The sequence below is a fragment of the Cryptomeria japonica genome, chromosome 10 (genome assembly GCF_030272615.1).
Source record: "Cryptomeria japonica chromosome 10, Sugi_1.0, whole genome shotgun sequence".
Lineage (NCBI taxonomy): Eukaryota > Viridiplantae > Streptophyta > Pinopsida > Cupressales > Cupressaceae > Cryptomeria > Cryptomeria japonica.
In genome coordinates this window covers 304,075,332-304,098,559 of record NC_081414.1, presented here as the reverse complement: position 1 = coordinate 304,098,559, position 23,228 = coordinate 304,075,332, and the positions used below count along the sequence as shown (strand labels likewise).

Here is a 23,228-nt window from a genome sequence, read left to right as displayed (position 1 = left end):
TTCCTGCATTATAAAATATGCATACCTGCATATGGTTCGTAAATGGAATATGGCTGTAGTGCATAGAATTGGATCCTACGGTGAGAAAACTAATCCTCTTTGACAAACAATTTCACCGAACACTACACCAGGGTAAACTAGTTCTCTTAAGGATGAATAATCAAGTAGAACGAGCAGATTACACATGCATGCATGTAGATATGGATGGATGGGTGCATGCACTCATGCATGTCTATATGTATGTACGCATACAAGTCTGTATGTCTATATGCATGTATGTATGCAAGCATGCATGAATGAACGTGTGGCTATGCATGTATAATGTATGTATGGAGACCCATAGTTTACTCTATAGGCTTGCCTGCAGTATAAAGATAAGCAATGTGTAAAATCTGACTATACATCAGCTAGATAATCTGTGTGATTTTGTTTTTGATCTGTTTGCAGATCGAAATCATAATCTGGCTTGTTGGATTTTAAGATTCGTGTTTCTAAAATACATTATATTAGTCTACAATCCTGGTTTTTGTAACCCATCAAAACAGTAAGAGAAAATAAAGGACAAATTGTTCATAATGCAATTAAGACTATCATTCAGGTCTATGGGTGATGAATAAAAACATAAACAGAAAATGTCATCTTTATGAAAGAATATTATAGAAAAATCTAGAAACAAATACACAATATGCTATTACAGTGACATCAATGCACAAATTATGCTTATAAATTGCTCCTATTCCCTAGTGTTACAGTGATCAACCCAAAACTTAAATAGCATTCTCCATCTCTACTGGCTCTGAATCTCTGCTATTGCCTTGAATACTTGCATCAGTTGAAGCATCATCTTTAGTATTATCATGGTGATTACCATCAGAGCCATATCCTATCCATGTGCACGAGAAATTCCAAACTGAAGCACAGTTCTCCTCAACTGTATATAAACCAAAATCAAGCAAATGACATTTAATAGTTAGTTATACTTAAACCATATTGGCCAAATATCAATATCCCTTTCAAAACCCTGTCCCAACATCAGGATATAAAAGAGGAACGCAAGGATAGTTTCTGTGCATGAAACTCTTTAAAATGTATAGAAACAAAAAGAACTTTTCCTCTAAAACAAAGTGAATGTTATTAGTCACTAAGAATGAAGGGAAAAACATGTATAAATGATTATCCAACACAGAATTTAATAATGCCTCATGTGCTTAGACAATCAAACTTTAATGGCATAGAGTATGGAATTCAGTCCTCACTCCAGACAAAATGCATTTAGTGCCTTCTTTCCTAAAACATGGAATGGTAAATAGCCGATACCATTTGACATTTAACAACACATATAACATGAATGAAAGCACAAAGAATTAAAATGATGATAAATTCCTTTAAATAAACAAGAGATGTGAAACTGAGTCAATGCAGGTATGCTATAATGATCAATACAATATATCGAACTGAGTCAATGAAGATATGCCATATGATAAATATAATGCTAGCTTGCCAGTTCGGGTTCGGGCACCAGTTTGCGTTCGAAGAACCGGTACGCCGGTACGGCAAAATTTTGAAAAGGGGTTTGGGTTCGTTTGGGTTCGTTAGTACAAAAACATGTAAATTTTATATATATATATATTTGCACAGCCTATAAGCATGTCACATAGCATCATATAAACAACAAAACAAACATAAACTTGTAATCATAGCATCATGATCATACCATAATAGCGTCATATACATCAAGTTTAATATCAAAATGACAAAATATTCAATATCATCGTTTCAACTTTCAACAATATAAAGTTTAATCATCAAATGGATCAGCTAATTCATCCTCCTCCTCATCATCATTGACATTGACATTAGATGAGCCAATGCCACTTGCACTTGCACTATAAGTTTGCTCGCTCTCTGAGTCATCAAGTGTCAATGCAAGAAGCTAAGAAGCGGAAGCATCCAAATCAGTATGCTCTGGCTCTATATCCCACATCTTTGTTTCCCATTGTGTGTAGTCATGTTGTTTGTGTGAAAGAAGACGTAGGTTGGAATGCACATATACTAAATTCTCCGCTCTTTTTTATAGCAACCTATTGCGCTTTACTGAGTGGATGAAAGAGTATGTGCTCCAATTTCTTTTTGAAGCAGATGAACTAGCAACCTATGAAGACAAAGTAAACTATAAATAAACTTGTGATAAATTTTAATTAATTAAACTTACTTGTGATAAAAGTTTTACAACGAGGGATTGTAGTTGTTGGAAGCATGCACCATGGACATACCACCAGCTATGAGCATCCTTCTTGGATCTATGACGAAGTGCATCAACACTTAGACCATTCCCATTTGTGAATTATATGCACTCATTTGTAACAATATCTCGCAAATCATCAACAGGGTATAGTCTAAGAAATGCTGCCTTGTACCCATCAGATACTTCTAGATGTCTCAATGGTGGAATCCTTCCTGGTTTATCAAGAAACTGATTGTTATTGTACTTTGGTGTCAAGGCATAGACAAGAAGATGCAAAGGAGTGGTCATCTTATTCCACCTTTCTACAATAATTGCTTTCACTTCTTTGAAGAATTTCTCCTCGGGGTCATTCTCTTTTGCATTTATAGTGAACTTTATTTTTTCAAGCATTGAGTCAATGTCATCATAAATCTCACCAATGCAAGGCCTATCCATGTCGGTATAGCGAATCATACTCATAATGGGCTTAGTGATACTTAGGAGATATGTAACAAGATCCCACCATTTCTCACTCAATATTCTCTCCCTAATTTTTTCTGCCCTCTCACTGCTACTCTACTTCCATACAGTCCAATTGTTGTTGATCACCATATTGCATAGTGCCACTCTAACTTTCACAAGTTGTCTTAAGATGATTGTGTTTAATGCAAAACAAGTCTCAGCAACCTATAACACAAATTAATGCCAAAAAGATTAAAAAATAAAGCCAAACTTTAAAGAAGAATACACATTATAGCTTACACAATGATATTATGAACATTGAAATTAAAAAAATCAGAAAATGTAAAATTAAATTACTATTTCACTTACCTTCAATAACTCCAAATTCGAAAAAGGATCTAAAAATCCCTTGAGACATGTGGTGGTTTGTGCTGAACATCTGGATGTCCTCGGCCTCTGCATACACATCTCTAATCCATTTTATTTTAGTCCCAAATCTTTTTAGCATAAGATTGAGTGAATGGACCGCACAAGGTGTCCAAAAGATGTGATCATAGCGTTCCTCAACCAACAAACCAGCAGCTCTACAATTTCTTGCATTGTCCATTATGACTTGGACAACATTGCGGGGTCCCACTGACTCAATGGCGGAGACGAGAATTTCTGCAATAAATTGGCCATTTTTTACTTGGCCCTCACAACCCACAGCTTTCAATAACATTGTCCCTTTAGGGGACACCGCTATGACATTGATCAAGGGACGACTTTTAGTGTCTTTCCACCCATCTGAAACAATTGTTACACCTGTCTCAGCCCATGAATCCCTTATAGGTTTCAATGCATCTTCAACCCTCTTCACCTCTTTGTCCAATAATGTTCCACGTATCTTCTCATAACCTAGGCCCTTATACCCTCTTGGAGCTTCATTAACACTTTTTATCATTTGCTTCCAATATGGGGAGCGAACAACATTGAAAGCCAACCCATTTGCACAAATGCACCTTTCTATATCTTAGTCAGCAATGTCTCTACTCTCATTTTGAAATGCGGTTTCTAAAGGCCCCTTTGTCCTTTTGCGAGTCAAGGGTGGTTCACTTTCAAGTTCATTCGTGGAAAAGAAGGGGTGGTCTTCTACTACAACATCGGGATTAGATGGGGCTTACATTCCCCTTGTTTTCTTTGGTGCAGTTTGATTCAATCTACGGGCTTCTCTCTCTTTTGCCTCCTCATGCTCCCTAATATATTTCATCACTGTCTCATCTGGTATAGGTTTACCATCTTTTCAGGGCATTTTTTGATGCTTCTTCCTTTTATTCCACACAAACGGCCTACTACCCGATAATATGAACTATTGTGTTCAATGCCACATCCTTGGCATCTCCAACAGAATCCCCCACCTCTTGGAAGTGGGTTTAAAATGTCAACATACTTCCATAAGAGAGAATTTGGATCACTTCTTTGTTTTGTAATTGTTTGTTCATTGCCAATGGAGGAAGAGGTAGATGCCATTCTAGTTCCTATGGCAAGAAATAACATAAACATATTCAAAACCAAAAACAATTAATGTTTCATGTTTGACAATTTGTGAAACAAAAATTGTTGGAAAAAATCAAAAAAATGTTAAAAAACCTACCTCTTGTAGCCAACGGGAGCTTGCAAATGTATGGAAATGACGCTGCAACACTTGTTGAAGCTTCAAAAATCAGTCTTCAACTCCTCCTATTTGATCTTGGAAGCCAAACTTTGTTCACCCTTTCTTCAACCTCCTGTTAAAAAACTTTTGTTTGCAACACAAATGAGGAGAAATGAGCCAAGACTATGTTTTAGAAGTCACTTTTAGGGAATAAAATTAACTTTTTACATGGCGGATTCCAAAAAAAAATTAAAATTTGCATAAAATATGCCTTTTTGGGCCACGCAGCCGCCCGGGTTCGACCTGAGTCCACCCGGGTTTGACCTAGTTTGATCTTGGTCCGCCCGGGTTCGAGCCAAGTTGAACCCCTACTAAGAAACACAAACCCTAGTCGAACCAAGGCCGGACCGGGACCGGACGGTACCGGACCCGAACCAGGGGTGTCTAGGGGTGAACCCGGTAAGCTAGATTTAATGGACAATAATAAAAGGAAAAAAATAATTAAATCTCATGCACCAACTTGGCTCACACATGCAAGCAAACATTAATACTAACATACTTTATATGCTCATTGCTGCCACATCCTTACTTTCAAGCTTTACTCACTAGAAGACAAGTCCAGCCAAATTGAAATTTTCAATTTCCAAATAAGATGTTAAGCACCTACCTTTGCAATGTAGTGTGGCTTCTTTACAGTAGCACCAGTGTATGAACTTAAGTGAAGGTACTTCATAATAATGGATCTCAAGCTTGGTGAAAAGATGTTAACTTGCTAATGTTAATTGTAACTAGGGATATACGGGTTCGGATTGCCTTAAGGCAACATCCGAACCCCATTTTAGGACCGGGTCCTATCCTAGGGTGACGTGACCCTATTCAATGCCATGCTAAACTCACGCCATTTAACATTGGCGCCAAAATCCAAGGAGGTCGACTTACATTTGAAAGAATAAATGATGCATATAAGTAAATGAAAATTTGCAAGTCAATAATCAATCAAGTTCAATAATATACAAGGCGATTTAGCTCTGCTGTGCGAAGTCTTAAGAAGGGTGCGAACTTAAAGAAGATTGAGAACTTGTTCAGCTTGGTGCGAAATTGTCCAAGAGGACATATTGGATCTTGATGCAAGCCTTTGAAGTATACAAGGAACAGATCAGATTCAAGCTAAGTATTGTACTTATGTTTAGAGGAGAATATATAATCTGACCTGTGGGTCTTTCATGCTGGGTTTTTCCTCCTTGGAGGTTTTCCCAGGGTATGCTTGTTTGTCTGCTGTTCCATTTCTAATTTATGTTGGCTTATTAAATACTGTAAATCTGAACACAATCTAGGGCACAATTAATCTATGTTGGTTTACTAAAATACTGCAAATCTGATTACAATCTAGGGCACAATTAATCTATGTTGGTTTACTAAAATATTGCAAATCTGATTACAACCTAGGGCATAATCAAATATATGAATCTGATTAACATACCTAGGGTTTAAAATAACATGGTATCAGAGCTATAGGTGTCATTAACCTCTGATTTTAGCAAATCAATTGTCGCATATAGTTGTTGTTTGTGTTCAGATTAAAGATGTCAGGTTTGAAAGCTGAAGATAGGCTTGAGGGAGCCATTGATTTTGCTGCTTGGAAAGTTCGTATTCTATTGATCCTTGAAGAAAATGATCTACTGAAATTTGTAGAAGAAGAAAGGTTGTCTCCTCCAGAAGATGCTGAAGAGCTGAAACTGTTCAAGAAAGATTCCCTCAAAGCTAGAAGGATCATAATTGAGTCCGTCAAGAATCATCTTGTCACTGTCATATCAAAGTTTGTATCTGCTAGAGAAATGATCAAACACTTGGAAGGGATGTATGAAGTCAACAATCTCAGCAGGGCTCTTGCCCTAAGACAGCAACTTCTTCACATGAAAATGAAAGAAGAAGACTCAATCATAGCCTACTTCATGAAGATCAATGAACTAAAGGACAAGATAAGCACTCTTGATTGCCAAATCTCAGATAAAGATCTTGTTATGATTGCATTAAATGGCCTACCTGATGAATGGGAACCATTCATTCGTAGCATTGGTGGAAGAGCCGATCGTCCCAACTTTGAACGTCTTCAATCTGATTGCATCGAAGAGGAATCTCGAATTGAGGTAAGAGGAAAACTCAAGAACTCTCTCAAAGATAATCATGTTCTCTTATCTAAATCTAGGAAAGGTGGTCATTGGAAGAAAGAGAAGAGAAGCAAAGATCTTAGATCCTCCTCCTATGATCCAAGGAAAAAGTCAAGAGATTCCTCCCACATTCGTTGCTTCAGATGTGACAAATATGGTCACTATGCCAGAGATTGTCAGAATGACCCAAAGGAAAGGGAAGCCAACTTAAATGAAGTTGCCGAACAAAGTGAAGACTACCTTCTTATCTTTGCTCTTTCCAGCAATGTTCCTACGGACAGCAATACGTGGATTCTTGATAGTGGTGCCTCCAGACACATCTCAGGATTTCGTGAGCATCTCTCAAATCTGATTGAAAAAGACACCAATCTTCATGTAGTAATCGATGATGATGCTCGATACTCGGTAAAAGGTTTTGGCACTACCTGTTTAAAACTAGATTCTGGTATTTCCTTACAACTCTGTGATATTCTCTTTGTACCTGGTATTAAAAGAAATCTTATTTCCATTTCGGCTTTAGAAGATAAGGGTTTGCAAATAGCATTTTCTGAAGGGAAAGTACTCGCTTGGCCTAAGAAATCTAATTTCAAATCTGCTCGTATTATTGGAAATAGATGTGATAGTTTATATAAGCTTGCAGCTAATCCAATTCAAGCTCTCATTCATGAGACCCCTGAATCATGCGAGCTATGGCATAGAAGATTGGGTCATCTTCACTTTCAAGCTCTTCCCACTCTCAGTAAAATGGTCAAAGGTATGCCTAACCTCAGTTTATCTCATGATGATACTTGTAAAGGTTGTGCAATGGGTAAGAATGTAAAGAATCCCTTTCATAAAAGCGATAGTAGGGCTAAAGAAAGGTTAGAACTTATTCATTCAGATTTATGTGGTCCTATGTCTGTAGCATCTCCTAGTAGTTTCCTATATTATGTTATCTTCATAGATGATTTCTCTAGGAAAATATGGATCTATTTTCTTAAAACTAAAGAGTCTGAAGAAGTCCTAAACAGATTTAAAGAATTCAAAGCCTTAGTTGAAAATACTAAAGGAAATCGAATTAAATGTTTGAGGTCTGACAATGGAGGTGAATACACCTCAGGTAGCTTCTATGACTTTTGTGTTAAAGCGGGAATTAAGAGGGAGTTCTGTGTTCCCTACAACCCTCAGCAAAATGGAGTTGCTAAAAGAAAGAACAGGACCATTGTTGAAGCTGCAAGAGCCATGATACATGATCAGGACTTGCAACCTTTTCTATGGGCAGAAGCATCCAAAACCGCAGTTTATATTCAGAATAGATGTCCTCATCGAGTCCTAAAGGATGTGACACCTGAAGAAGCTTTTTCTGAAATCAAACCAGAGATCAGTCACCTAAGAATATTCGGAAGCCCTGTGTATGTTCATGTGCCTAAAGAAAAACAAACCAAGCTGGATCCATCTCGAAAGAAAGGCATCCTAATAGGATACAGCAAATCTTCCAAAGCCTTCAGGATCTACATTTCAGGTCAAAGGTATGTTGAGTTAAGTAGAGATGTAACTTTTGAAGAAGATATTGCTTTCAAAAGATCTAAAGGTTCATTAACCAACTATAATGATATGGTGATGGAAAATCAAGATTCAATTGTTGATGCTAACCCTGAGTTACAGGAGGAGTCTACTAATCTTCCAAATCAGGAAGTCCAGAATGACTCATCAGAACCCATGCAATCTACCGATATTCCTCAGGATATTGTGGTCTGCAAGAAGAGACCACTTTGGGTTAGAAATACGATTCAAGATGCTGAAGGGTTTGCTGCTCCCAGAGGAACTTTCAGAAATAGCGAGTGTTCAAAATCACGCCAACTACATTTCTGTGATGTGCAATATAATTGAGTCTGAACCCCACAATATCGGAGAAGCTATGTCCCATCATGCTTGGAAATTAGCTATGGATGAAGAGTATGGGTCTATCATCAAGAATAATGTCTGGGACATTGTACCCAGACCCAAAGGTAAGTCTGTCGTTTCTTCTAAATGGTTGTTTAAAATTAAACATAATGCTGATGGTAGTATTGAAAAATATAAAGCTAGATTTGTAGCACGTGGTTTTTCTCAAAAGGAAGGAATAGATTATGAAGAAACCTTTGCCCCTGTTGCTAGATATACCTCTATTAGGTCTATAATAGCTATTGTTGCAGCCAAAGGTTGGGAGCTGCATCAAATGGACGTTAAGACAGCCTTCCTTAATGGTGTCATTGAGGAGGAAGTCTATATTGAGCAACCAAAAGGTTATGTAATCCATAAAAGAGATTCTCATGTTTGCAGGTTGAAGAAAGCCTTATATGGGCTCAAACAGGCTCCTCGCACTTGGTATAAAAGAATTGATAAGTACTTACTAAGTTTAGGGTTTTCCAAGAATGATGCTGATGCTAACATTTACTTGAAAGTTTATAATGATGAGATGCTTATTTTAGTTTTGTATGTAAATGATTTATTTCTCACGGGTGAAAATAAATTAATCATGAGATGTAAAAAGGAATTAGCCTCAGAATTTGAAATGAAGGATTTAGGTCTAATGCATTACTTCCTAGGGTTAGAAGTATGGCAAAGAGCTAATGAAATCTTTCTACGTCAGGGAAAATACACTATTGATATTTTGAAAAGATTTAGAATGATAGATTGTAAACCTATGCGTACTCCTATGGAATCTAACTTAAAGAAGTTAAGTGTTTCTGCAGCTAACTGTGATTTTGCAGATCCCTCTGAGTACAGGCAGTTGATTGGCTCCCTGATGTACCTAGTCAATACTAGGCCAGATATCTGTTATGTGGTTAATGCTCTCAGTCAGTTCATGAGCTCACCTAAACATGTTCACCTGGTTGCTGCCAAGCACATTCTAAGATACCTACGTTGCACGATTGGTTATGGGCTGAAGTATTCACTTAATACCCCAATTCTCCTGAAAGGCTACTCAGATTCAGATGGGGCAGGAAGTGTCAAGGACAGGAAAAACACTTCAAGCATCTGCTTCAATTTGGGCTCCACAGTAATCTCTTGGGCATGCAGAAAGCAATCTTAAGTAGCATTAAGCACTGCAGAAGCTGAGTACATTGCCGCATCTGTTGCATCCAGAGAAACAGTGTGGCTTTGTAAGCTCCTTGTTGGATTATTTGGTCAAGCCAATGATCCCACCACCATTCATTATGATAATCAAAGTTGTATAAAGATGTCAATAAATCCTGTATTTCATGATCGGTCCAAACATGTGGAAACACACTATCATTACATTCGAGATATGGTGCAAAGAGGTGCCATTCATCTAAAGTACATTAGCACAGATGAACAGATTGCTGACATCCTCACCAAACCTTTATCCAGAGTGAAGTTCGAGTACTTCAGAGATAGACTTGGTGTCATGGAAAACGGAATCCTGATTGAGAGGGAGCTTCAATCTCAGTGACTATGTGTAGCACTTTGAATCATTCCTTGTGTATGTGCAAGAATGAATTACATCCAATCTATGCTTGTGTGCTAGATGGATAATTGTAATAATGTAAAGACCCACTGGTGTATTACACTTTCTATGCTTGTGTGCTAGAACCATCCTATGCTTGTGTGCTAGGTGGAAGATGTAATTCTATGCTTGTGTGCTAGATCCATTCTATGCTTGTGTGCTAGATGGAACTTAAAGGTTCAGATTATGTATTCTCCTCCTCCCTAGTTAAGAGGGAGTGTTAATTGTAAGTAAGGATATAGGGGTTCAGGTTGCCTTAAGGCAACATCAGAACCCCATTTTAGGACCGGGTCCTATCCTAGGGTGACGTGACCCTATTCAATGCCACGCTAAACTCACGCCATTTAACATTGGCACCAAAATCCAAGGAGGCCGACTTACATTTGAAAGAATAAATGATGCATATAAGTAAATGAAAATTTGCAAGTCAATAATCAATCAAGTTCGATAATATACAAGGCGATTTAGCTCTGCTGTGCGAAGTCTTAAGAAGGGTGCAAACTTAAGGAAGATTGAGAACTTGTTCAGCTTGGTGCGAAATTGTCCAAGAGGGCATATTGGATCTTGATGCAAGCCTTTGAAGTATACAAGGAACAGATCAGATTCAAGCTAATTATTGTACTTATGTTTAGAGGAGAATATATAATCTGACCTGTGGGTCTTTCATGCTAGGTTTTTCCTCCTTGGAGGTTTTCCTAGGGTATGCTTGTTTGTCTGCTGTTCCCATTCTGATTTATGTTGGCTTATTAAATACTGTAAATCTGAATACAATCTAGGGCACAATTAATCTATGTTGGTTTACTAAAATACTGCAAATCTGATTACAATCTAGGGCACAATTAATCTATGTTGGTTTACTAAAATACTGCAAATCTGATTACAACCTAGGGCATAATCAAATATATGAATCTGATTAACATACCTAGGGTTTAAAATAACAGCTAATTGGCTAGCAACTTCCGAAGGATGGAGAAATTATAATTATTTCTCACTTGCAATATTGCAGAATAACCCAATATATTACCAACCTTTTTATCAACAAAAGATAAAGCCTCATCGTACACACACATACATATGCATGTTGTGCCCATATGAAATTTTCTCTATAAGACCAAATTTCAAGCTGAATCCCAGCCTTTTGATCAAAATCAAGCAGTTATGTCTCTATCATCCAGAGTTCTAGGAGTCGCCCTAGGTGAGTCCCAAGGGCCCAGACTGAGGCTTGTCTGAGTCCTAGGAGAGTCCAAGGACTCGGGGAGAGTCCAAGGACTCGGGGACCCGGCCTGGACCTAGCAAGTCACAATCCCCGAACTCCAAGTCCAAGTCCAAGCCCCCCAAGCTCAGCGAGCATGGATTTGCATGCAGCTTCATGATTCTGTGAGAATGAAAAGTGTGATTATGTAAAATAAAAATATACATCACATTTTCTAGTGGGACAGAGATTTAGGATCTCTAATTCCATAAAAACTGTCTATTATAAAAATAAATAATATTTAGGACTGTTTTCCAACTACTATAGACAAACTATCTAATATATGGTTTTGCACATCCTTGCCTATAAATGATTTTAGAAATTTAAAGTCTTAGTAATTCTCTTAGGTCATTGTCCAGACTCCAGACATTCCTTGTGCTGAATTTGGTTGGAGAATAGCTGAAATACTGCTCTTTTATTTTTGCTTTCCAAATTAAGCCTTGGCTTTTGTAAAGTCCTTTACTTTAAGCCTGATGAAGAATGATGTTGAAAGTGTATGTAACTAATACTAATATCCTCATATGCTTGCCCCAGGTGCATCTGAAATCCTATAAGTCCATCATTTTAAAGAGTTTTGATTTATTTATTTTTATTTTTTAATAGTATTTTAATGGCTAACTTTTAAAAATTGGTTTTATAATGGGTCTGTAGATTTTGCAGAACAAGCTAGCTATATATTTTTATCCACTTCTCATGATTATCCCACACATCTGGATTTTGTTCCTGGACAAGTACTCGTCAGCAAAACTGATGATAGTCTCCCTGCTTAAAATTTTGAAATGGTGTTAAGCTTTTGAAAGTATTCAAAAGAATATGATATCTAAAATTTGTAAGCAATTAAATAGTGCATTTTCTGGATAGACTTATTAATTTGATTCCTCCAATGATTACTCTATGCAGATTTGGTGCATCTACCAGGCATATGATTCTATAGATGAGATAATGATAAACTTTTCTGTTTCCTCCAATCCTCAGGAACAATGTATATGTCCTGTAATGAATTTTTTATTTTGATATAAACCTTAGTCAATGAATTTTTATTTTGATATAAACCTTAGTCTGCCTTGATTGTAGTTCTAGTATTAGTATTTTTCTACTTATGCATTTGTTTCTAGTCCCCCTTTGGTTGCTTTTCCTAGTTTGTCTTGATCCTAGTTATCTAACCTTAGCTAATTTTTACTTGTGCATGTCAATATATATTTATTAGTCATTTCCAGCTTCGATTTTTTTTTTATTTCTTATCATCTTTATATGATTTATTGAGTTTGCTCTGCATTTAGGGAACCCTCTAAATTAAGTAATAAGCATTTGTGATTTGTGAGTGTCGCCCTGTTCTTGATTAACCTAAAACTTTTATCTCAAATCCAATGTTATGTTGATCGATGATGAAGATCTTTTGAGTATCTTTGACCAAATGTATATATGTGCATGGTTAAAACTTAATATTATCATCTGAAAACCCTAGCATTTGTTAGTCATGTGCTATTTGAGCTTCATCACACCTTTATAGTTCTTTGAAACATTTTCAGGGCATCAAGGGCATATGTACTTGGATCAAACTAACAACCTCAAATTCCTTTTCCAGTGCCAAGTTGACAACCTCCTATGCATCATCCAATTTGCACTCAAGGTCAGCTTTTTTGCATCGGCACATATCAGGAAAACAATTAAAATTAAAGATTTTGGGTGACTTGTGTGAAACCACTTGGCAGGGATGTCTAAGTTGGCATTATAGCCAATATGGTCATTTTTCAAAACCACCCACTTCACCATTCTGAACATTTTTAACTTTCAATTTTTTGGCAATTAATTGCGGAAACAATTAAAATTAAAAAATTTCTCAACTTTTAAAATGATGGGTTTTGGTCATTAACAGTAAATTTAGCACATTACTTGCAATTTCGCATTATGAACAATTTTTAGCAAAAAATATGAAGCAGTTCTAAAGCTATGTTGTATTATCTATTGAAGGCAAAAAGGCAAAAAATGGAGAAATATTTGTTTTAAAAATGCAAAAAAATTGCAATAATTTATGACATGTCGAAAGTGAACACAAAAATTGCAATAGATTGTGACTTGTCAAAAGTGAATGCAAAAATTGCAACAGGTTGTGACTTGTCAAAAGTGAACGCAAAAATTGCAATTGATTGTAAGTTGTCAAAAGTGAATGCAAAATTTGCAATAGGTTGTGACTTTTGAAAAGTGAAGGCAATGTGTGTAAGAGGTTGTGACTTTTGAAAAGTGGATGCAAGGAGAAAAATAAAAGGTTGTGAGTTTTAGAAAGTTCATGCAAATAGATTGTGGAAACAAGAAGTTGACAAAATCAACTTGTCACAACTAAAAACTTGTTTGCTTTTGAACTTCTTCAAAAACACAACTAAAACAAGTTTTAAAAAAAGCAAAAAGGTTTCTCTAACTCACAATTCTAAAAATAGTAAAAAGTAAAAACAAAATTAAACTAACAACTACATTTAATTAAAATTGCATTCAAATTAAAAAAGAATTGAATGAAACTCGGTGAGCTTCCTCTTCTCACACATTTATATTCTCCATTAAGATGAACTCAGTTAAAAGAAAAGTTGTGGGCAGAATTTCATGCATGTAAGCATGCATGAGAAAGTGAAAGAAAGAGAGAATGGCGTGGGGATATTCTAACCCTGTGCATGCTATTTGCAGAGCCTTGGTTTGCATGATATGCATTAAATAAGCTTTAGCAATTTTCAAACACATGCAATTGGCAGGAGTAAAGTGCATTCCAGAATCTTTTACCCTTCACGCTTGAGTCAAATTGGAAGCTTTGTTACGGTATATGGACATCCTTTAAAGCGTAGAAGATAAAATATTTTTGTCAGAGAGCATATGAGGGGTTTCAGGTTTATGTCTTTCCAAAGCACGTGGAGTGTGAGGTTCTTTATTTGCAGAATATGCACTCAATGTATTTGTTGAAAAGGCTTTAGAAACTTTCAGGCAAATGCTATTAGCTGTTGTAAAGCCAAACCCATGTCACATCCCCACATCCACGACTTTCACTGTGGATGAACACGGAGGAAAATAAATAATTAAATAGCTAAAAGGCATGCAATCTAGTACATGATGGACAATTTGATGGGAGGTTTGGGCCTCCATAAAAGTTTATTCGAAGGAAAATCAATGTATAGGGGAGACATCAATAATTAATGGGCATGGTGCAAGTGTTGTAGGAATGGTTGCTTAGTTAGTAGAGCATGGCATCCCTGCCCTTTGGCTGTCCAATACGACATCCCAAAGGTCAAATTGCTGCACAATAGTCATTATTATATCCTCCTCACAACCCCTGGGAATGAGTCATTAATTTCTGAGTTGGTTTGAAGGCCAAAAGGATGAGAGAGAGTGGGATGACAGGGAAGAAAGAGCTAGACAAAAGAGGAGAACGGGGAGTACATGCCCAAATGGATCTATTGAAAAGGCTATAGAAACATTAAGGTAGATGCAAATGGTAGGTGAGTATAGAGAAGAAAGATTGGCGGTGGAAGAAGAGTTGACCTCTCATTTAAAGAAGTTAGCCTGTACTCCGACGCCTTCTGTGCAGCGACTGAAAAGCGTTGGAGATTAGTTGCAGGTTGGGGATAGACAATGGACTTCCATAAGAGCATAAAGAAGAGACGAAATTCACAAAATGTTGTAGTTGTAATTGCTTTGGTAGATTGGTATGCAGAATGTGCAAGCACAGTCAAAGCACGTGAATTGTTTGACAGAATCCCTAAAAGAATTGTGGTTCCATAAAATGCAATATCGATCTATATGCACAAAACTATATTTGATGAAAAGGCTTAAGAAACTTTCAAGAAAACATAACGGGCAAGGGAGATGAAGGGAAAAGAATAGTGCAAGAGAGAGAACTGTTCAAATGTTGTAGTTGCAATTGCTATAGCAGATATAAACAAACTGAGCGAGCATAGACAACGTGCATGACCTGTTTGTGAAATGCCTAATAGAAATGGGGTTTCACAGAATTCCATGATTGCAGGATACAAACAAATGGAGTTGTTGAAAAGGCTTTGGAAACATTAGAGAAAATGCAACTTATAGATTAAAAGCTAAGCCACACAAGATCTGGGTGCCACCAGGTTAGATGCTAAGCCACACTATTGTTATTTCTTATAGACGATAATAGATTGTTGGCTCACATATACATTGTTGAATATAGTCAATTGCGTGATGGGTGTTGAATAAGAGATTTATACTTTTGTTTAAGATTATATAATTATACTTTTTGTTTAAGATTGTTTGCCCTCTCGGGTGAATAACTTAAAGCATAAAGTACGTAAGGCAGAATAAGAACGCCATCGATATCAGACAAGTATAAGATATGTTATTCCATTCATAATTCGTGTGTTGCAAGTTACATTCTGAAGTATATAAAGATACCGAGGGGGTGTGAGCGCCAACCGTCGCTCCGCAACTACCACCCCTCGGTTGCCAACTAACCAAAACAATTACACATAATTAACTAGTCCTATTCTCGTGTACAATAATGCGGCTAACATCATCCCCCCCAAAAAGAAAAGTCGTCTCCAAGTGACTTACAACAAAAAGGAGAATACATGGAGCTCGCAAAACCCAGAATAAAAAGAAAACTAAGGAGGTGCAGAAGGCGTCCCTGATGAAGAAGGCGCCGGTGGTGGTGTAGCAGTGGACGCCAAGCGCCCACGGAGCTCATACACCTGCTCCGTCCTCCTCTTTAGATCCCGTTCCGCAATCATCTGTCGCTGCATAGCAATCTTTACCATATAGGCTACCTCGAGCACCTCCTTATCCTTCTTGTCCACACTTTCCAGTGCACTGACCAACTGAGTCTCCAACAGCTCCCTCGATGCCCTCTCGTTTTCCAACTGTATCAGCAAGGCAGACTTCTCTGCTACTAAAATGTCCATCGTTGTCTGGTTCTGTGCCATGGTAGCCTCTAGCTCTTGAAACCTGGTAGTCAGCTCCTCCCAAGTTGTTACTATTGCCACCCTCAAAGCCTCAACTATGGTTGTCGTCTATTGTGACCTCCGAAGCTCCAGATAACCTTCACGGAAGGCCTGCTCTACCTCTCTCACCAACGACTGCATCCGGGTCTCGCTAACCCCCTCAGTCAGGTGCCAAGCCTCCAGCATCGCCAGGCTCTCCGTGTTAGGCCACCCGGCACACTCAAAACACCTCTCAAACTCAGCTCGGCATCCGGTGCGCGCAAAGGTCAACAACCCCTCCATCTACTCAACCATGGTCGCATCGCCCCGGAGCATGGCAAATGACACAAGCCGCTGTGCTCCCAGAGTCATCTCGGTAATGAACCGCTCCAACTCTGCACCCTGCTAACTTCCCACAGGCACCCCCTCTGCTCTGTACGGACTGGTTACTACCACCGCAGGGGGTGAGGCAACCCTCTAAACCACCCTGTTGCTCGGGGAACTCCCTTCCTCGAGATCAATGACATCCAAGGAATACATGGTCCGCCCTGGAGATAGAGTGGCCTCTCCCGCCGGTGCCGCCGGTGCCATCTGGTAACGGCTCAGCCAGTTAGTAAGGTCATCATGAAGAGTGCCTGCTGCCATCATTGCCTCCTGCATATATCCGGGCAACCCCGACAAATCCTATCCTATCACATCCGGCACATCGTGCACCATGGAAGCCTCTGCACTCGCCAAGGTCTCCACCCATGGTGGTGTCATGGCTATCATCACCCGAGGCTGCCTGAAGCTAGGAACTGGTATTGTGGTGACTACACTCACTGTCTCGAAGGACCGCAGCACCGCCAACTGACAAGTCTCCGATAAGCAGGCTGGTGTAAAGTGGACCTGCACTTGTGATGCTAAAGTAGACCCTACTGTACTTGCCGACTCCACTACCCCCTCTTCAGGCAACTAGTCGCCTCTTCTCCCTGCCAATCGGAAGCTCCCTCCGCTTACCTGGGAGGTGTCTGCGGATTCCTCCCTGCCACTTTCTGCATCCTCAACCTCGGACTCTTCCGTGTCGGACTCCGTATCGGACATGGCGGCCTTCTTTCTTTTTGTGCCCAAACGTGCTTCTGTGCCATGTGCCAAGACATCCAAGTGTGACCAATAGAATATGGGCGGCTGGTCTGGTGCAACACGCCCCTGCGGCTCCAATGGCTGTGAGCTTGGGGTGATCTGCGTGCAGACTGCGTCGAGGAATAATCCAATGGCGTGATGCGGCATGTAGAACTTTTTGTATTGCAGCGTCATGAACTCGTTCATCCTATCCGTCAATAGTGACGCCCAATCGTATACCACTCCATTGTGCAGCCCGTTCATCAACACTATCTGTGCAATGGCTATGTCCAACGCGCAGCTGGCACCTATGAGGCAACTCTTCACCACCGACAACAAGCATCGCCATACTCCCTTGGCGAAAAATTGTTTCTTCACCCCCCGACTCTTGCCTGCACTCTTGAGGCTATCTTTTTCTCCCTGGGTAAGGTTATCGCGCAACATCAACTGCAACAGTGTGGCACGATTTTCTGGAGATATTTTGTGTTAAGTGTCTATTTTTTTCCCTTTCACCCCCGATGTGCCAAATACCCTAGTGAACTCGCCTACCGTGAATGACATTGTTATCCTCTGGTGTTGATAATCAAATACCGACTGGTGGCGATGTCTGTCATAGCTACCAATCATGGCACGCAAAACCACCTCAAAGTCCTTTATAGAAAAAGCTGGCATCTGGATGGCCCAGTGTACTTGTGCCTGGCGAAGGCTTTTCTTTATCAGATCATCCTGAGGTGTCTTCGCCCACCAATTCCGACAATCTATTCCATTCAAACCTTCGAACATAATATTATCTGTCGTTATTTCATCTTTGTCCTTTGTCGCCAAGGGTTTGGGACGATGCTTCTTGCTTTTTTGACTAGTGCTCATACCGAGGCTACCTGCAATACGCACCCTAGATGGCAAAATCCTCTTGCCTGTGTCTGCACTCATTTCTTTTTGCCCTCCGTGCAACTTATCTTCTAACGGCTGCAACTGTTTTCGCCAATCTGCCTTGTTCCTGTTTATGTCCATTAGTCCTAGATTACTTCTTCAATTCTGCTTTTATAACCTTTAAAAAACCAAAACCCGTCTACCGCTTTTCAAATAACCTTCCCCGGATTGCGCGTATGGTGTTACCGTACGGTGCTCCCTTGTGCGGTGTTGGGTCGGGCTGTGTGCATGGGCTTGTTTTTTCCTCTTGTGCGGCTGATGCGGACTTGTGCGGACTTGCGCGTGCTACGTATTTATTCAGCTTGTGCAAGCTGTGCGGGGTTTTTAACCCACGGTGGTGTCCACCGCATGGTGGTATCCACTACCGATGGTCCACCGTACGATGGCCCCACCATCGTATGCCTTTTTTTTTTGGGGGGGGGGGGTTTTGGATTTAGTCTATCAAGCATCCTGACTGGAGGGTCTAGATTCCCTTCGTTCGTGGTAAACCTTTAATTTCGACCCATTGACGGCATCTGGTATCTCCTCCCCGTCCAGCATCCACAACTTAATCGCCCTATTGGCATTGACCTCGCGTACCTTGAAGGGCCCTAGCCATTGCACTTTGAATTTCCCAGGTTTGATTTCATTCCTTCCATTGAATTTCAACACCAACTGCCCAAGAGTAAACTTCATTCGCCGAAGATGCTTGTCATGCCAAACCTTCCGTCTTTGCTGGGCTGTCTCTATCACCCACTGAGCCATCATCCTTTGTTCATCCAATTTGTTCAAAGCATACAATCTTTCTTTCAGGCTTTCCATGTCGCCAAGTCGATTATCAATGGCGATTCGAAGACTCAGCACCATGAATTCAACTAGCACCACAGCTTCTTGTCCATACATTAGCTGGAAGGGAGTCTGTCCAGTAGTTACCTTGTAAGTTGTTCGATATGCCCAAAGTACTGATGGTAGGCACTCCTCCCAGTCATCCTTCTCCACTCCGCAAGACTTATAAATCACCGACACGATTATTTTATTGGTCGCCTCAGCTTGCCCGTTCGCCCGCAAATAGTGGGGGCTTGATAAGGAGTGGAAGATTTTGAACTCTGTTGTTAGCAATCGAATTATATGATTTACAAAATGTCCTCCTCTGTCACTCGTCAGTTGGATTGGAATCCCATATCACGTAATGATGTGTTCATAGATGAATTTTGCTGTATTGACCACCGAGTTGTCCGGCAAGGCCCGTGCCTCAACCCACTTGGTCAAGTATTCTGTTGCCACTACAACGTATCTGCACCGTCAGGCTCTACTTGGTTTTAATGGTACGATGAAATCCAATCCCCATCTCTCAAACAATTCCTGGGCATTCGATGGGTTGAGGGGCATAAAATCCCTCTTCAATGGTCATTCGACCCGTTGGCATGTGTCACAGCTCGTCACCCACTCTCTGGCATCATTGTGTAGTGTCGGCCACCATTGTCCTGCCAACAGGACTTTCCTAGCCATGGTGTCGGGCCCCATGTGTCCACTTGCGGGCCCTTCATGTGCTTCCCTTAGGACGCCCTGAATTTCCTCTTCTAGGACGCATCGCCGTAGGATCTGGTCGGGTCCCATTTTGTACAAGAGGCCATTAATGAGTTGGAATGTCCTACTCCTCAATACCAGTTTCCTTCTTTCTCCTGGTGGCATCTCCCTCGGAAACTGTGATGTCGACAAGTATTCCCCTACGCTTGTGTACCAGGCGGGCAGGACCGCGATGCGAAATAAGTGAGCGTCTGGAAAATCTTCATTCACTCCTTCGACTGGTTCTCCTGACTGGATTCTTGATAGTTGGTCAGCTATCACATGGCTCTTCCTGGGTCTTACAATAATGTTGAATGTAAATTCTTGCAGCAATAGCAGCCATCGACTGATTCATCCTTGGATAATTGGCTTGTTTACCAGGTACATTAACGCCTGGTGGTCCACATAAAATGTGAACGGGGTGGCCAGCAAGTAATGTCGAAATTTTTGGACGGAGTACACCATCCCAAGGGCTTCCCTTTCTGTGGTACTATAATTTTTCTCTACCTTCGACAGGAGTCTGCTTGCAAAGTAGACCGGGTGATCTAGCCCATGATCGCCAACCTGCACCAGTGTGGCCCCTATGGCAAAATTTGATGCGTCAACGTGGACGTGGAACTCTTTGTCCTAGTCAAGATATGTTAGGATTGGCACACCCACCAACCATGACTTCAGTTCTTGGAAGGCCTCTTCCTAAGCCGTCCCCCATGTGTACCGTTCACCTTTCCTTGTTAGCTTGTCCAGAGGGCAGGATACTCAAGCAAAATTTTTGATAAATCGCCTGTAATACCCTATGTGTCCTAGGAAGGATTTGACTCCCGTGACATCTGTCGATGCCTCCATTTCCACTATCACCCGAATCTTGTCTGGGTCAGTCTTGAGTCCAGCCTTACACACTATGTGTCCTAACAACTTCCCTTGAGGCACCATAAATCTGCATTTTTTGGGATTGAGTGCTAGGCGGGCTCACCTGCATCTCTCCATGTATTCGCCAAGTGCGGCCAGATGTGTATCTTGGTTACTGTAGATGGACCAGTCGTCAAGGAACACCCTGAAGTTCCCTACTGACATCTTTTCAAATATGTGAAGGATTATCTGTTGAAATGTCGCTGGCGCGTTGCATAATCCGAACAACATTTGATTATACGCGTACACGCCATCCTCCACTATGAAGGTGGTTTTTAATTTGTCCTCTTCGGCAATGGATATCTGGTTATACCCAGAAAATCCATCCATAAATGAATAAATTTCATGACCGACCACTTCCTCCAAGATGCTATCCGTAAATGGTATTGGAAACGGGTCTTTTATGGTGACCGCGTTAAGGCATCTGAAATCCACGCAGATTCGGATCTGGTTTGCTTCCTTTTTAAAGGATGTCACTATGGGCGACACCCACTCGCTAGTCTGCACTTTAAAAATAATCCCGGCTTCGAGCATACATTCAATTTTATCATTCACTCTCGCCGCATAGTTTTTATTCATTTTGTACGGCATCTTCCATACAGGTACGGCCCCAGGTACGAGTGAAATTTGGTGTACGCAGAGTTCTAGCGACACCCCTTTGAGGTCCTTATACGTCCAAGCAAATACATCCTTGTATTCCATGAATATTTTAAACACGGCGGCTTTCAAGACTGGGTTCCAGTCGTCACCAACCAGGATGTTCCTTGGCTCTGCTTCCGTGCCAAGGTTTGTAGGTTTTACGAGCTCTTCATACTGGATTGGTTTCGTCATGTCAAACCTGTGCGTTGGTACTTCATTGACAGGGGCATCCCCTTCGGTGTATTCCCTGTACGCTGGCGGAAATTCATTCTCGTCGGGCTCCTCGTCAACCTGCAACATGTTGCACCCATACAGCAGCTCGTAGTCCTCCATTTGCCAGTGGAAGAGCCCATTAAGGGAATCGATCTCGTCCTCAGAATATCCTTGGATTCCCAGGACGCCTTCCTCGTTCGGTTCCCTTCCGTACTTTCCTCCGTCAACTCCGCCCTCGCCATTTGATTCCGATTTTGACGCGAGTTCTTCACTCACAAGTGTTTTCAAGTCGATAATAAATTTTCGCTCGGCTTTCTCCATTGACAACGTGTTACGCTTCCAGTTGCAATTCACTCTGGCTGCCACCATCCACCCTCTACCCAGAATGGCGTCGTATCCTTTCTTGGCAAGCGGAATCACCACGAAGTCGAGGACAAATGGTTGTGTCCCGATGGTCACTTGTTGCGCCATGAGCATTCCAAGGGGTTTGATACCATGTTGATCTGCTCCCAGTAAGTTGAAGGTTGATGGCCATAGTGTCGGCTTGCCAAGCTGCTTCCAGGTTTCTTCCGGAAGCACATTCACTTCGGACCCGCCGTCGACAATAGTGTCAGTCAAAATGGTGCCAAGTATTCCCATTTCTACCACCGTCGGGTGTCGGCCACTATATAGTGTCAAAACCAATGGGTCTATAGGTGTTCCACCGGAAACATCTATATTCCGAGTCGCTTGACTGTGCGGAGTTACTTGCATCGTACGTAGGAGTTTCGTACGTAATTGTGGCATCGTTTCCAAGAGGTCCTTCATCTTCACAAGTACTTCAATCTGCAGAATTTGCTTCAGGATATTTTCCTCGGCCTCAGAGCGGAAAGTACTTGCCGCTTCCTGGGTGTTCCCTTGTGCCAACATTTCCTTTGCTACTTCAACCTTCGCCTCCAACGCCCGCTACTTCTCCGTGTGGGGGTCCAGGTATGTGGCCTTCTTTGCCTGTGACTGTGTGATTGCCAATACCCGTTCCTCCGTCTTGTCAATGTTGAGCAGGTTCACTCTAGACTTTGGGCAAGTTCCATCATCGTGGTCTCCAGGCCCACACCATTTGCATAGTTTTTGTGGAGTTTCTTCTGAGGTGCATTCCTTGGCAAAGTGGCCCCATTGATTGCAAGCTCAACACTAGATCATTGGCCGTCCCTTTGCATCATATTGGATCCGGCTCCTATTATTATTATTGGTCTTCCCCCCTCACCGGTTGTTCCAGTATCCGCCAGATGATGCACTATTGTTGGCGGTTTGCGAAGTTCCGACGGCCGGCTGCTCTTGCGTGAAGAGAACTTGTTGGCTCCTGGTTTTCATATTGTAGGGACATTCCTTTGTCAAATGTCCCGCAATCTGACAAATATCGCAAAAAGCCTTCTTGGGGCAGGACCCCTTGGTGTGTCCGTCACTCCTACAGTCGGTACACCACACGTCGTTTTCTTCAGTCTTACTTGTACTCCCCTTCATGGCTTTGAATTCTTTCAGCATTCGTTCCATGTCCTTTTGGAGAGTGTGCACCTTTTTACTTGATTCGCCACTACTGCTGCTTTCCCCGTCAAAGTCTTCATCATCGTCAAATGAATATTTATTACTTTTCTTCTTCTTTGATGTTTTGTATTCGCTCTCTAGGTCCATCGCCCTATTATAGGCGTCGTCATATGACGTCAAGGGTACAATTTTCATCTTTTTTCGTAGGGAGGA

At 40.8% G+C, this 23,228-nt stretch overlaps 1 protein-coding gene across 2 annotated transcripts in view; it reads right to left on the bottom strand.

Moving 5' to 3' along the window:
- Positions 1-550: 550 nt before the first annotated feature.
- Positions 551-23,228, bottom strand: part of LOC131078945 (uncharacterized) — a 167,452-nt gene continuing 144,774 nt past the window's right edge. For both annotated transcript variants that reach the window (XM_058016791.2, XM_058016793.2), the window contains one exon: positions 551-931. In XM_058016791.2, coding sequence (XP_057872774.2) covers positions 768-931 — 164 coding nt within the window. In that variant the 3' untranslated portion in view covers positions 551-767. The remainder of the gene's footprint in view (positions 932-23,228) is intronic.